The 15,799-nt window shown below is 40.2% G+C and overlaps 1 protein-coding gene across 4 annotated transcripts in view; it reads left to right on the top strand.

Annotated features, from left to right (window-relative positions):
* Positions 1-15,799, top strand: part of atp13a2 (ATPase cation transporting 13A2) — a 106,947-nt gene that overhangs the window by 24,474 nt on the left and 66,674 nt on the right. For all 4 annotated transcript variants that reach the window (XM_060938337.1, XM_060938335.1, XM_060938336.1 and 1 more), the window contains exons 3-11: positions 2,775-2,942; positions 3,082-3,140; positions 10,185-10,254; positions 10,336-10,415; positions 10,533-10,610; positions 10,702-10,771; positions 13,135-13,269; positions 13,384-13,450; positions 13,632-13,760. In XM_060938337.1, coding sequence (XP_060794320.1) covers positions 2,775-2,942; positions 3,082-3,140; positions 10,185-10,254; positions 10,336-10,415; positions 10,533-10,610; positions 10,702-10,771; positions 13,135-13,269; positions 13,384-13,450; positions 13,632-13,760 — 856 coding nt within the window. The remainder of the gene's footprint in view (positions 1-2,774; positions 2,943-3,081; positions 3,141-10,184; positions 10,255-10,335; positions 10,416-10,532; positions 10,611-10,701; positions 10,772-13,134; positions 13,270-13,383; positions 13,451-13,631; positions 13,761-15,799) is intronic.

Raw genomic sequence — 15,799 nt, 5'->3', positions numbered from 1 at the left:
CCGCCTCAGTTGAACTGTCAGTCTGAAGGAAAGGAGTGAAAATGAAGACTAAGGAGCATTCTTAGCAAAAGAAAAGGTACAGTGGATATAAAAAAAAAAGTATACACATCCCGTTAAAATAATAGGTTTTTCTGATGTAAAAAAAAATTACCAAGATAAGTAATTTCAAAACTTTTCCCACCTTTTAATGTGACCTATAGCCTGTACAATTAAATTGAAAAACAAATCTGTTGGGGGGAGAAAAACATCTCATCTCATCTCGTTATCTCTAGCTGCTTTATCCTGTTCTACTGGGTCGCAGGCAAGCTGGAGCCTATCCCAGCTGACTACGGGCGAAAGGCGGGGTACACCCTGGACAAGTCGCCAGGTCATCACAGGGCTGACACATAGACACAGACAACCATTCACACTCACATTCACACCTACGGTCAATTTAGAGTCACCAGTTAACCTAACCTGCATGTCTTTGGACTGTGGAGGAAACCGGAGGAAACCCACGCGGACACGGGGAGAGCATGCAAACTCCACACAGGAAGGCCCTCGCCGGCCACGGGACTCGAACCCGGACCTTCTTGCTGTGAGGCGACAGCGCTAACCACTACACCACCGTGCCAATAACGTACAACGTTACAATAAGCTGGTTGCATAAGTGTGCACATACTTTGTTGAAGCACTTTTTGATTTAATTACAGCATTCAGTCTTTTTGGGTCGGAGTCTAACAGCCTGCCACATCTAGATTTGGCAATATTTGCCCACTCTTCCTTGCAAAAGTGCTCCAAATCTGTCAGATTGTGAGGGCAGCTCTTGTGCACAGCCCTCTTCAGGTTACCCCACAGATTTTCAATTGGATTTAGGTCTGAGCTCTGACTGGGCCATTCCAAAACTTTTTTTGGGGGTCATTGTCGTGCTGAAAGATGAAATTCCTCTTCAGTTTTCTAGCAGACACCTGAAGGTTTTGGGCCAAAATTAACTGGTATTTAGAACTGTTCATAATTCCCTCCACCTTGACTAAAACCCCTGTTCCAGCTGAAGAAAAACAACCCCAAAACATGATGCTGCCACCACCATGCTTCACTGTGGGTATGGTGTTCTTTTGGTGATGCACAGTGTTGTTTTTGCACTAAACGCCTTTTGGAATTGTGGCCAAAAAGTTCAACCTTGGTTTCATCAGACCATAACACATTTTCCCACACGCTTTTGGGAGAGTTGATGGGTTTTTGCTTGTTTGTTTGTTTGTTTGTTTTTATTTATCCAAGCCTAGATGTTTTTCTTTGACCCTACCTCATAGTCCAGACATATGGAGAATACGGGAGATTGTTGTCACATGTAGTACACAACCAGTACTTGCCAGAAATTCCTGCAGCTCCTTCAGTGTTACTGTAGGCCTCTTGGCAGCCTCCCTGACCAGTTTTCATCTTGTCTTTTCATCAATTTTGGAGGGACGTCCAGTTCTCGGTAATGTCACAGTTGTCCCAAATCTTCTCCACTTCTTGATGACTGTCTTCACTGTGCTCCATGGTATATCTAATGCCGTGGAAATGTTTTTGTCCCCTTCTCCTGACTGATACCTTTCAACAATGAGATCCCTTTGAGGCTTTGTAAGCTCTCTGTGAACCCTGGCTTTTGCTGGAGGATGCAACTGAGTAAATGTCTGAACTTTATTTGGGGTTAATCAGAGTCATTTTAATTGATGGCAGGTGTGAACCCAAAAAGACTGAATGCTGTAATTAAATCAAAAGGTGCTTCAACAAAGTATTAGTTTAAGGGTGTGCACACTTATGCAACCAGCTTATTGTACATTTTTAATTTATGTACACATTTAATTTGTTTGTTTTACAATTGAATTGTACAGGTTATAGGTCACATTAAAGGTGGGAAAAGTTTTGAAATTATTTATTGTGGTGTCGTAGGTTTTTCTGATGTAAAAAAAAAAATCATTTTAACGGGGTGTGTACACTCTTTTTATATCCACTGTAATTCGATTTCATAAATTATCATGGTGTTAAATTATATCTAAAAGGTTGGCCATCCCAGGACGCACTAGTAGCTCAATAGTGAGGAAGTGGAAGGTGCATCATTCCACCCAACCCCTTGCCTCACTCTCTAAAGTCAGCACAAAAACAAGATGGAGACCAGTGAGGGAGGCCACGGTGAGGCCAACAGTCACTCTGAAGGAGTTGCATTACACAGTGGCTATACAGAAGAGTAGCGTGAAGGTGCTCCAGACAACTATTTGAAGAGCTCTGCATAATTGATGACTGTATAGCAGGGTGAATCCCATTTGAAAATCTGTGGCACTGTTTGAAATTTGCAGTCAACAAACAATATTCAACCAATCTCAAGAACCTGGAGGAAATCTGCCTGGAAGATTGTGTAAAATTCCAAGGGGGACACAGCTGTTACTGGAGCAAAATGTGATTCTATCAAGGAGCAGTATGAAGGGGTTGAATACTTATGCAATAAGCATTTTTCTTTTCTTTTTTTTTTAAGATTTGCTCATAAATAATGAATTTTAATTTAGAAAATTTACTTCGAGAGGATTTGTAATAAAAATGAGTTGGAACAGTCTGTCGTCCAGACAAATCTGGATTTGTCTTTACAACTCTTTTGCAAAAAATTTTCAACTTGCTTAAGGCACTGCATCTCTTACAATGAATGTTGACTTGTGCTAGTAGATCACTATCTCTTTCCTGATCATTTTCCACAACCTGGAGCAGGAAGCAGTTTGTGTGGTGTAATATCTTGTTTTATTTTATTGTTCACTCTCTGACAGGATATGCAGGGTTATAGACAAGTGCGCTGGAAGGTGTGGCTCTGCCACTTTGGAGCCCTATGTTCCTTGGGTGCGCTGCTGTTATTGTTCAGGTGGCGACCTCGCCTCGGCGTTTGGGTTCGTTGCTCCTCTTGCCCCATTCCAATGGCAGATACCTTAATTCTGAGGGTAGGATTAATAATTAATTATCACATTTCTCTGTATAACAAATCCAGAAAATGTTTTGTTAACACTTCAGATTGATAACATTATTTCGTGTCTTTATATGACACAGTGGGTTAAATATTATTTTATTTCTATCATTTAGGATAGTTATGGGCAGCATTTTGTCGTAGAGGTACAAACAAAAGAGATTGAGGAGGGGAGGTAAGACTATTTAATATTCTTTTCTGAATCATGTTAATATTTTATTATAAACAGTCGCACACTCGTATTTCCTTGGACCGTCTTTCGCCTTGATTATGATGCGCATTTGCAGCCTTATGCAATGTCGCAGCATTTATTTTCATCCAGAATTGCATTCATTTTTCACCGAGCTCTTGTCTTGCTGGTGGGAGAGTCGAACCACTCTGTAAAATCTTCTCCAACGCATCCCAAAGACTTTTAATGGGGTTAAGGACTCTATGGTGGCCAGTTCATATATAAAAATGATTCCTCGTGCTCCCTGAACTACTCTTTCATTATTTGAGCCCTAATTTTATGCCTGTGCCATCAGGGAAGAAAAAAAAAATCTACTGATGGGATAACCTGGGGAGAGCAGGGAGACTTGGGACAGTTTGTATTCCCATAAATTAATTTCAACCAATCAGGTTTTAGATTACATCAGAAGTTAGATGTTGCTCCTTGGAGTAACCTACTTCCTTTAGAGCCATGAAGCTGGACACTGCAGTAAAGTTTGTGCAGTTCAGTACGTTTGTCAACCAAAACTTATATTTTCTACTTTGCTTCCACCTCCATTATTCTATGGTGCAATGTACGCCGGTGAATTTGGGATTTGTTAGGGATTAAATTATTTAGCCTCGAGTTACTATATACAGTCTCGGTTAATAAGCTTAAATTCTGGGGGACGTTTTAAGGATTTTTTAATTTATTATTATTTTTCCCCAAAATGGCCAGATAGGGAGAGTTGAAACAGTTCATCATGTTACAAGTTGTTTTTACCCCCCTTTTCCCTGTGTGGTTTACAAATATAAATGTTTTAAAATGTTTATTAAAAATATGGGCATGTACCTGCATGAGGATGAAGCTTATTTCCTTCCTTCTTGAGAATAGAACTGTTTTGTTGAGTCAGGTTTTGGGTAAACTGACACTTTTCTATCGCTGTATGTTCATATGTTACACGTTTTGATGATTTAAATACAAATTAAACATGTAGGCTGAGTTTTTTTTTTTTTTTTGTCGTCGTCCCATGTCTCCCTGCAAAAAATAATGACAGAAAAAGTGAGGCCTGAAGGCCAGTATATGTGACAAGCTGAGGTGGGGTTTACATTAGACCGTATCAGCGGATCATCAGATTAACGTTTTTAAAACGATTAGTGTGCACACAGCAACACCAATACACGATTTGCGTGCACACAGCAACGCCAATACACAGATACGCTCGGCTCTGCAGGCATCCTGCGCTCCAAATCACTCCGCCCTGAACAGCGAGTGCCCTCTGGAGGGTGCGCACTCCGGCCCTGCGCAGCTCACAGAGCGCGCGAGTGGAGTGCACGAGCAGTGATTTGGGACTGAGCCGCTGTGTGTGTGATCTCCGTGCATGTCGGGCATGCGCGTCACTTACCACTTGCAAGTGGAAGGATGGCAAGCCTAAAGACAATCATAACTACACAATGGGCAGTATTTGCATCAGTATTTGCAGTATTTTCATACTTTTATACTCTTTAATGAAAGGTGATACAAGGCGGAAGTCCGCACCGTTTTTCAGCAGTCGCGTCACATGACCAACGCCAGCGAATCAGGAAGGTGGATGTCACAGTGACGTTGTCCAATGACGATGCCAGCTAGAGCTCAGCACAGCGTATCCGCGTATTCTCAATGTTTACACAGCACCGGACCAGACACGATCTGGATTGAATACGTGGACCCTGACGGATTCCCGTTTCCCGGCGTTTCCAGACGTTTTAATGTAAACGGACAGTGCATCCGCGAAGAAAACGAGACAGATACGGTCTAATGTAAACTTGGCCTGAGAAACCAATGTTGTGGTAAGAGGGTTGAGTAAAAACACACTAATGCAAAATGAATGTGACACTACCTGCAAAGAATTTCACACAATTGACAGAAGCTGGAAACTTGTCCCATGTCTCGCTGCTCTCCCCTACATTCAGGTAGTCAGTTGACTTCATTTTATTGCCACATAACGTTGCTGAACCTCGACCTGACCAATTGAAGCAACCCTAAATTATAACATAAGCGTATACAGTAACCCTGCTGGGTGCATTTCTTCATCTCTTCTTATGAAGTTGACAGTTCGGCACTGTCCATCCAGGTTTTAATAATGTGTTGGACATTTCTTAACCCAATTCTGGTCAATTCAGCAGTCGTCTTAGTTGTTTTCTTTGCTTGATGCAGGCCAATAATTTGACCCTTCACATCTTTTCCATGATCACGGGATACATCTTCTGACGTGTTTAAGAAAATGAGAAGCTACTCACTGCATCAGTTAGGGTTAAAAGAATTGCTTCCAGCTGAAACACATTAATCACTGCAGTAATTAGCCAATCAAAGGCTCTTAAGTATTTGCTTTTTTAAATCCAAATGGTGTCTTTTTTTTTTTTTGGCTGGGCAGTACACATGTCTTTTTAGTATTCTTTCTTTTTTTTCCTTTTTTTTTAATTTAAACTTGCTCATTACTACTTTCCTGTTTATCCAACATTTTTAAATCTTACTACATTTTGGAACAGTGTTTTACATGATCACCAGATTGAGGCTGATGGAGATGACTCAGAACACGTACAGCCTTTTTGTATAGTCCATACAAAGCCAGTTTGGAAAGTCCTTTGCAGAATTATTGGCACTTTTTAATAAATGATAAACAATCTTATTTAAAAATGAGATGCTTCTTACTTTTCATCTAAAAACATCTCATGCAAACATTTTTTTAAATTAAACATTTCCTTTAAAAAAAAATCCTCTCAAAATGTATGTGATGAAATTATTGATGTCATTAAAGACAAATCTTTAAATTTCTATTGTTTGTCAATTGCTCTCGGTCATCGGAAAATCCAGAATTGCTTCTGAGAATTTCCTGCTTTGCTGGGGTGTATATGAGGTTGGAGACTTAAAATAGCTTTCTCAGCCATTATCATTGGGAACTCCAAGAACTTTCAACACAGAGACAAATCGTTGTTGACTCATAGTATGTGGTGTGGGGTTTTTTTTTTTTTTGCTTATTTTCATTTTGATGGTAAATAACTCACTTCTCTTGGATCAGCCAGCTTTATCTTTTTAAAACTCTCGTATTTTCTGTTTTATGTTCTTTTAAGGCTTTCCATTTATAACAGCTTTACCTTGAATTTGGCAGATGAAGCATGCCATCTTGGATACCTAATTTATATTTATAATGTGTGTGTGTGTGTGTGTGTGTGTGTGTGTGTGTGTCCTATCCACATTCACTGGATATGAGCAATCGCCTGCTCTGATTGGCTACTCTATTACTCGGCTATCAGCTCATATACCGTGAGTAGAGGAAAACAAATTGGCGGTGCATGTTGCTGAACCAACTGAGGATGAAATAAAAACTCTTCTTGAAAATAAAACCTGAGAAATGATAAAGTATTTAAAAGAAACATAAGTAGCTAAAAGAATATAGGGTCCCCCCCCCCCCCCCCCCCCCCATATTACCTATTGAGGTTTTTCACCCACGTGACCAAGTCATGTGATGCATCGTTAGGCTGCCATTTTGGACGTCACGGCTCGAATCAGTTTGAATGCGAGGAAGGTGACAAACGAAAAACATAAAAGAAAAAGGAGCGAGATGCAGAAAACACCTTCACTATCCAGCGACGTGGGGCATTTACAGGGCGAGCAGAGGGAGAGGTATTTGCAAAAATTGAGGTTAGCAGGCTTAGAGAACGACGTTTACCTGCTTCCACCAGGATTGTTCACTGACGTACGGAAGTACACGAAGCCCTCGTCTTTACCTGACTTCGGCCCACATGATCTGTATACCTATGTCGTTAAAAACCCATCGCCATACACAGGTATTGATCTGAAAGCGTATAAGAGTTTGGATGCCTACAAATATTTTGTGTCAGGCTGGGTAACATGCCTACATCAGTGGGTCGTCCCTGGAGCCGGTGGTCGCCATCTTATTACAGCTAAAGTTTGTTCACATTTTCATTTACTTTCGGTCCTCAGGATAAACAAAATGTTATTAAATGTCATTGAAATAACTTCTTAGTCTGTTGAGACATGGCCCGTTATAAATTTGCTGTTACCAGGCAATGACCAAGAACTGTATTATTAGGGTCGGTGTCTGTGTTGTAGCAGTGTACTAGCAGCTAGCTGTTAGCACTAGCTAATGTCAACAACATAGTAGCTAGTATGTTACTGTAGCAATGTTTACATTCAGTCATTTGGATGACTGTTAAAACCTTTCAGTCTCAAGTCTCAAGTCCGGAACCTCGGCCGGAGCACTCCGGGAGCAAGCCGGAGCGCGCTGCTTAATTTGAGGGGGAGCAAGCCGGAGCGCGCTCCGGAACCTCGGCCGGAGCACTCCGGGAGTAAGCCGGAGCACGCTGCTTAATTTGAGGGGGAGCAAGCCGGAGCACGCTCCGGCAGCTATTTACACTGGATCCGGTGTAAATAGCTGCCGGATCATAATTACAGTAAACTAGTAAATACAGTAAAGGAAAAACTTGAGACTGAAAGGTTTTAACAGTCATCCAAATGACTGAACGCAAACATTGCTACAGTAACATACTAGCTACTATGTTGTTGACATTAGCTAGCTTGACCTTCAAAATGGCGGACACCAGGGCGTCACGTGACCCTGTGACGTCAGGTGAAATACCTCAATTCCACACTCCAACCCAGTCAGTGGCCATAATGCACCTTTAAGTTGGTTTGCCAACCGCCAAAAAACCCTAAAGAAGAAGAACACCCCCCCCCCCCCCCAAAAAAGCAACAAAATATGGAGTAAAAGTATTTGATGGCAAGAACATTTTTTTAAGTTTTCAGGAAATTATTATTATTATTATTATTATTATTATTATAATAGCACTTTTCACAAATTGCTCCTGTCATTTTGCTGGTTTTTTTACATTCTAAGTGGAAATTATTTTGTCAGACGTTTTGTATAAAGTTTTTTTTTTTTTTTTTTTTTTTTTAATCATCAAATATGCAAAAAATAAAAATGCTCTTTCTCAAAATCCAGTGAATGTGGATAGAATAAAATGGTTATTCCACTCAATGTAATCATACATGGCTTATAGTCAATTATTCAAAGGATGCTTAGTTATCATTTTTGGTATATAATAATTATTGTGATCTAATGCAAACTGCAGGTTTATTTAGAGATTTATAATCATGGATTTAGTCTACCCTTAAAAACACTGAGAGAATGTTCTTCAAAACTTGTAAATGAGTGATTCCACGTTTATGGGTACTGAAATGGGGACATGAACTTATTTTTAAAAATTCACCTAAAACCATTTCTTTTTTTTACCATCAGGTCACAAAACATGTAATCTTTAATGAATGATATGTTAAAAGATAACTTTAATTTTCTGAGATGTAATAAAAACATATTTATATGCCAAAGTCAGAACGTAACAGAAGTGTTGTGGACATATATATTCTCAATTTTAACAATGTAGAATTACTTTTTGAAACATAGGAAGGTGATGTTTTAGCAAATATAATTAATAAACATGTGTAGTAGAATAAACATACACATTCTTTCAATAAGATTAACATGGTATAGAGCTAGATTGTAATTAATTTGTAACAGACGCGAGATGGACAATCGTAACAGAAGTAATGTAACAGACATCATTTTGGAACTCATAGGCTTGACTTTGGCATATAAATATGTTTTTATTACATCTCAGAAAATTAAAGTTATCTTTTAACATATCATTCATTAAAGATTACATGTCTTGTGACCTGATGGTAAAAAAAGAAATGGTTTTAGGTGAATAAGTTCATGTCCCCATTTCAGTACCCATAAGCATGGAATCACTCAAATAGGAGCAGAATTCTTGAAAGGAAAAACTACAAGAAAGCATTTTTCAGTTTGCAGAATCTTGACAGAATGTTCACGTTTTTGTATGAAGGAGCAAATGATTAAAAATAAAAGGTCCTTGTGTATCCTGACCAAGGTTGCCCGGTCTGTGTGATGGAACCAGTCCAGTCCATACATTTTTAATGAAACAGTATTAAAATCTCACTTTCCCAAGGAGTAATTCATCAAGGTCATGAAATGGGGTCAGATGACATCTATTAGGAACAGTAAACTGATACACGAGTACTTTCATATAGTAAAATATTGTATGAATTAATGGGTTTTTTTAAATTATTTCATCATTTACTAAAGTTCAAATACACCTGTTCACCTCTTAATCAAAAACAGATTATGTATTTACATGTTCCATTAAAATCTCCATCTTCGTTTCAGTTTTGGCTTACAAAATGTTTAACTGAGACCTTTGGACAAAAACAATTCAAAGAAGCCAAATTTTGCAGACCAGGTAAACCGGGCACCGAACTCAGCCTGAAGGCAGGTTTGAGCTACAGTTCAGAAAAGTTGAACACCACCACAGGCTGAAATGAGCTGGATCGAATATTCTGTCTCATCTCATTATCTCTAGCCGCTTTATCCTTCTACAGGGTCGCAGGCAAGCTGGAGCCTATCCCAGCTGACTACAGGTGAAAGGCGGGGTACACCCTGGACAAGTCGCCAGGTCATCACAGGGCTGACACATAGAAACACACAACCATTCACACTCACATTCACACCTACGGTCAATTTAGAGTCACCAGTTAACCTAACCTGCATGTCTTTGGACTGTGGGGAAAACCGGAGCACCCGGAGGAAACTCACGCAGACACGGGGAGAACATGCAAACTCCACACAGAAAGGCCCTCGCCGGCCACGGGGCTCGAACCCGGACCTTCTTGCTGTGAGGCGACAGCGCTAACCACTACACCACCGTGCCACCCCGAATATTCTATAAGAACTTGAAATCATTCTCACAATCACGTGGTTGATGTGCGAAGTTGTCACTTAAGGTTCAAAGTATTAAAACGGCAACAGTTTGTATGTTGAGTATTTAAATGGACCGTATGTCCGGGCCATTTACTGTCATTTTAATCTTGGTCAATTCTATTTGCTGCTCATTTTCCATGTCCTTTCTGGAATTGTTGTGATCATCTCCGATAACCATAAACGTGAATTTTTTTCAGTTTAGAGTTTGCAGGAGGAGAACTGGATGAGAATGAATGCAGAGATGATATCCATCTGCACACAGAAGAGGTAATAGTGACAAAAACAGTAACGGATCCAGTTGTTTTAAATCTTCTTTTCGTGACTTATTAATGATTTTCCGTCTCCTAGAAAACACTACTGCGATACTATGTGTTTGAGGGCATACGGTATGTGTGGTTTCCCAAAAAAGGGGCTTTCTGCAAAGTTAGGTAAGGGATATAATTATTTATTTGCTCTGTATCATGTGTTATTTTTGCAATATAGAAACTCATGTGAGGTTTGTTTGTTTGTTTGTTTGTTTGTTTGCTTTTCCCCTTTCTCTCCAGTATTCTCAGTGAAGCTTGGACTTGTGCTGATTTGCACCACAGTCGGCGAGGACTGAGCCAACTGGACCAAATTTCAAGGTTTCAGATCTTTGAATCACATGATGATCACTTAAATGATGTCACAGCTACATCCTTTCCATTTTAAACTTGCCCCATTTCTTTCCCCCAGGAGACAGATTTTTGGGGACAATATCATTGATGTGCCTGTGAAGTCGTATTTGCAGTTGCTGTTTGAAGAGGTACCTTGTTTTAGCTTGGCTTTACCATATTTGTATGCAAATTTGACGGAAAACTATCTAGTGTCATGAGAGAAGGTGAAAAGATAAACTTGGTTATTTTGTAAAAGCTCAAGGTTCAGTTAAAGCTAGACGGCCTTTCGATTTCATAAAATCTGTGAAATTTAGTTCCCTCTGAAATTTGGTCATTGTGATATGTTTATTTCTGTAATATCTAAAAAAAAATAAAGAAATAAAATAACTGGCCATTCTGTGGCTGGGAAGTTATTTAATTTTAGGGGATTCCTTAGCAAATAATGTGCATGAAATCGCTCGCTTCGCGCAGTCAAACAGACAGAGGAAGTGTGTGCGCATGCACACGCTTGCCTTCATCTTTTGGGTTTTACGGCAGCTGGCATCCAGTGTTGCATTACTCCCATCTACAGGTTTACCTTGACCGTGCACTGACGGTTACATCATTCTGTCGCGAAACAAACAGCTGATCACACCAAGGTGCTTGCTGATCGCTGATATTTATTAGCTTGGTCCTGTTTTTCCTTTCCTTCGCAACATAACGTCTTTTCTTCTCTCTTTCCGTTACTGTAGTCAGTCTTTCACGTTTCGTTCACATCCTCTATTGTTCTCTCCTGTTTCAAATTTGTATCCCACAATGCCTTGCGTGAACGGGGAAAGCCCCCCGCGTGATGCAGTATCTTGTATTGCATCATGGTGAAGCAGAAAAAATAGTGGAGAATTTAGGGTCATGTGGCCCTAAATTCATTCGTTTTTCTATTTTAATAAACCTAACAAAATTGGAAGTCTGTGATTCGAATTCAGTCCACTAAACAAAAATAATTGGGTGTCAGGGAAAATTCTTTTTATGACCTACACTTGAAAAATCTGAAAGGCAGTCTACCTTTAATGGACGGAAAATATTAAGATCTAACATAGCAGGGGCATTGTTCAAATACTATAGCACTTTTCCACTGTGCAGGACAATAATAAGTGTGATCCCTAATTATTTGTTGTTATAAAAAAGAAGCAGTGCAGAACTTTGTTACTCTTCTTGCCCAGGTATTATGTGAGGTGAACTAAGACACAGCTGGAGTTAGAAATAGCACAGATAATTGGTTAGTCAAACACAAATGTCACAGAACCAGACTTTCTTGGAGAGCGGGGCAGTTAGTAACACATTACAGTAGTCCAACGTAGAAAGTTATGAAAGCATGCACTAGTTTTCTCAGTGTCATGTGGAAAAAGTCAAAGTCCTTCCTGTGCCAGGACCTGATCTTCCCAGGCAGTCTCCTGTCCCAGTACTAACCAGGCACTTGGCGTATTGGGTGGCGCCGATCTCCGTTTCCATAGCCCTCGGCCTCTTGCCTATTACATAGCTAGGGTTACAGTGGGGGGCCGGTCCGCTGGTAATTGTGAGAGTTTGACTCCCTACTCGCATCCCTACTTGCAGTGTGCCTCGCCAGATGGCAGCAGGTACCATTTTGATAATGGTCTTCGGTATGACCCGACCGTGAGTCAAACTTGTGATCTCCCGGTTGAGATCAGTGTCATGCAGGGTTCATGTATTTCTACTTTTAATGTCATCAGTCATTTAAAGGAAGTTTCTGACGAGTTATCACCAAAAGGAATTTTATAATTTTTATATCAAATAAATTTGAAACCTCTTATTGGTTTTTAAGCTGCTCATTACGGAATATTTTTATACTTTTTAAAATTATTTCTTTGTTTGACGACCATTAGTCAAAATCAAATTTCATCATTAATCACAACCCCTCAACCTCTGTAGAGTTCCTTCTATTTTATGGATATCATTTATACAATGTGAAACAGTTAAAAGTACTCAAATTGGGGATTTGGATTTGTAACAACACTCTGCTGTATTGCTAAAATATGTTGCGGCAAGGGCGGCACAGTGGTGTAGTGGTTAACGCTGTCGCCTCACAGCAAGAAGGTCCGGGTTCGAGCCCCGTGGCCGGCGAGGGCCTTTCTGTGCGGAGTTTGCATGTTCTCCCCGTGTCCGTGTGGGTTTCCTCCGGGTGCTCCGGTTTCCCCCACAGTCCAAAGACATGCAGGTTAGGTTAACTGGTGACTCTAAATTGACCGTAGGTGTGAATGTGAGTGTGAATGGTTGTCTGTGTGTCAGCCCTGTGATGACCTGGCGACTTGTCCAGGGTGTACCCCGCCTCTCACCCGTAGTCAGCTGGGATAGGCTCCAGCTTGCCTGCGACCCTGTAGAAGGATAAAGCGGCTAGAGATAATGAGATGTTGCGGCAACTTTTCCAAATTTGTGCTTTAATGCTTTTACATGGAAGCACATTCCACCCTGATACTGAACCACCTTTTAATCCAGTTTCATCTTGCTCCTCATGCAGGTCCTCACCCCTTTCTACGTGTTTCAAGTGTTCAGCATCATCCTGTGGTTGTTGGATAATTACTACGTTTATGCTTTTTGCATCTTTCTGATATCTTTAATATCCATCATTGTATCCTTGTATGAGATCCGGAAGGCAAGCACATGATGCAGCTCTTATTCATACACACACACATGCTTATTTCACTTGCATAAGCTCCTCTCTCATGTTTGTCATGACATTTATCAAGCTTTTTTGTGCAACTTGCAGCAAAGCAGCACTCTACACAGCATGGCCCGACTCGTAGTGAATGTCACTGTACGCAGAGCCACTGGAGGTGATCCTGAGCAGCTTCTTACTTCACCTAAACATTAGGCAGTTTGGAGTATTTATTACATGCTTCGTAATTAAATCGGACAGTAAAATTTCAGCTTATTCAGATAAGTATATTATGACAAGTAGCTGCCAGTGTGTGACCTTTTTTATCTTCTTATGTGAATGCATTCTATGCAATTTAGAGGAGTGTGTGAGTTCAATGGAGCTGGTGCCAGGGGACTGTGTAGTGATTCCTGCTGAAGGTCTTCACCTGCCGTTTGATGCTGCCCTGTTGGACGGGGAATGCGTAGTCAATGAGAGCATGCTGACTGGTGAGTACAGATGTCTGATTTCTTAACAGATAAATCGGTGAAGGACTCCTCTACTGAACAACATACTTATGAACCAACCAAGACAAATACAATGCTACATCTCCACATGTGTCTTTTCTATAGATGTACACTATCTATATCCTACAGAACCTTGCAAAAGTATTCATACCCCTTGAACTTTTTCACATTTTTCCACCTTACAACCACGAACTTAAAAGTTTTTTATTGAGATTTTATGTGATAGACCAACACAGAGTAGCACATAATTGTGAAGTGAAACGGAAATGATAAATGGGCTTCAAAATTTTAAACAAATAAAAACCTGAAAAATGTGGTGTGCATTAGTATTCAGCCCCCTGTCCTCTGATACCTCTAAATACAATCAATTGCCTTCAGAAGTCATCTAATTAGTTCATAGAGTCCTACTGTGTGTAATTTACTCTCAGCATAAATACACTTGTTCTGTGAAGGCCTCAGTGGTTTGTTAGAGAATACTGAAGAACAAACAGCATCATGAAGACCAAAGAACTCACCAGACAGGTCAGGGATAAAGTTCTGGAGAAGTTTAAAGCAGGGTTAGGTTATAAAAAAATATCCCAAGCTCTGAACATCTCAAGAAGCACTGTTCAATCCATCATTCAAAAATGGAAAAAGTATGGCACAACTGCAAACCTACCAAGACATGGCCGTCCACCTAAACTGACAGAGCGAACGAGGAGAGCACTGGTCAGAGCAGCAGCCAAGAGGCCCATGATCACTCTGGAGGAGCTGCAGAAATCCACAGCTCAGGTGGGAGAATCTGTGCACAGGACAACTATAAGTCGTACACTCCACAAATCTGGCCTTTTTGGAAGAGTGGCAAGAAGAAAGCCATTGTTGAAAGACAGGCATAAGAAGCCATGTAGGGGACACAGCAAACATGTGGAAGAAGGTGCTTTGGTCAGATGAGACCAAAGTTGAACTTTTTGGCCTAAATGCAAAGCACTATGTGTGGCAAAAAACTAACACTGCTCATCACCCTGCACACACCATCCCCACTGTGAAACATGGTGGTGGCAGCATCATGCTATGGGGATGCTTTTCTTCAGCAGGGACAGGGAAGCTGGTCAGAGCTGATAGGAAGATGGATGGAGCTAAATACAGGGCAATCCTGGAAGAAAACCTGTTGGAGGCTGCAAAAGACTTGAGACTGGGAAGGAGATTCACCTTCCAGCAAGACAATGACCCTAAACATACAGCCAGAGCTTTAATGGAATGGTTTAGATCAAAGAATATTCATGTGTTAGAATGGCCCAGTCAAAGTCCAGACCTAAATCCCATTGAGCATCTGTGGCAAGACTTGAAAATTGCTGTTCACAGACGCTCTCCATCCAATCTAGCTGAGCTTGAGCTATTTTGCAAAGAAGAATGGGCAAAAATTTCAGTGTCTAGATGTGCAAAGCTGGTAGAGACATACCACAAAAGACTTGCAGCTGTAATTGCAGCAAAAGGTGGCTCTACAAAGTATTGGCGCAGGGGGGCTGAATACTAATGCACATCACATTTTTCAGATTTTTATTTGTTTAAAATTTTGAAGACCATTTATAATTTTCATTTCACTTCACAATTATGTGCTACTCTGTGTTGGTCTATCACATAAAATCTCAATAAAAAACTTTTAAGTTCGTGGTTGTAAGGTGGAAAAATGCGAAAAAGTTTAAGGGGTATGAATACTTTTGCAGGGCACTGTAACTCTATACTGTTATGCACTTGTGTAACAGATTATGCAGACACAATGGGGTCTGAAAGTCTGAGTCCATGTTGAAAATCTGAGATTTTTTTTTTAACTTCCATTTAAAATTATAAATAAATAAAATCTTTTAGAATTTTTAATAAATATTTAAAACAAAAAGTACATTTTCAATATTTTGCATATTAAATATTCAAGATTCTGTTCCATTTCTAGGTCCCTATTTAAATTGAAGCAGATTTACCATATGATCTTGATCATGTGAAATTAGAAGAAGAAACAACCTTTATTTGTCACATGCACACTTCAA

Source organism: Neoarius graeffei, chromosome 13 (genome assembly GCF_027579695.1).
Source record: "Neoarius graeffei isolate fNeoGra1 chromosome 13, fNeoGra1.pri, whole genome shotgun sequence".
Lineage (NCBI taxonomy): Eukaryota > Metazoa > Chordata > Actinopteri > Siluriformes > Ariidae > Neoarius > Neoarius graeffei.
Note: the sequence above shows the minus strand (reverse complement) of the source record. Positions and strands in the feature narration are given on the sequence as shown.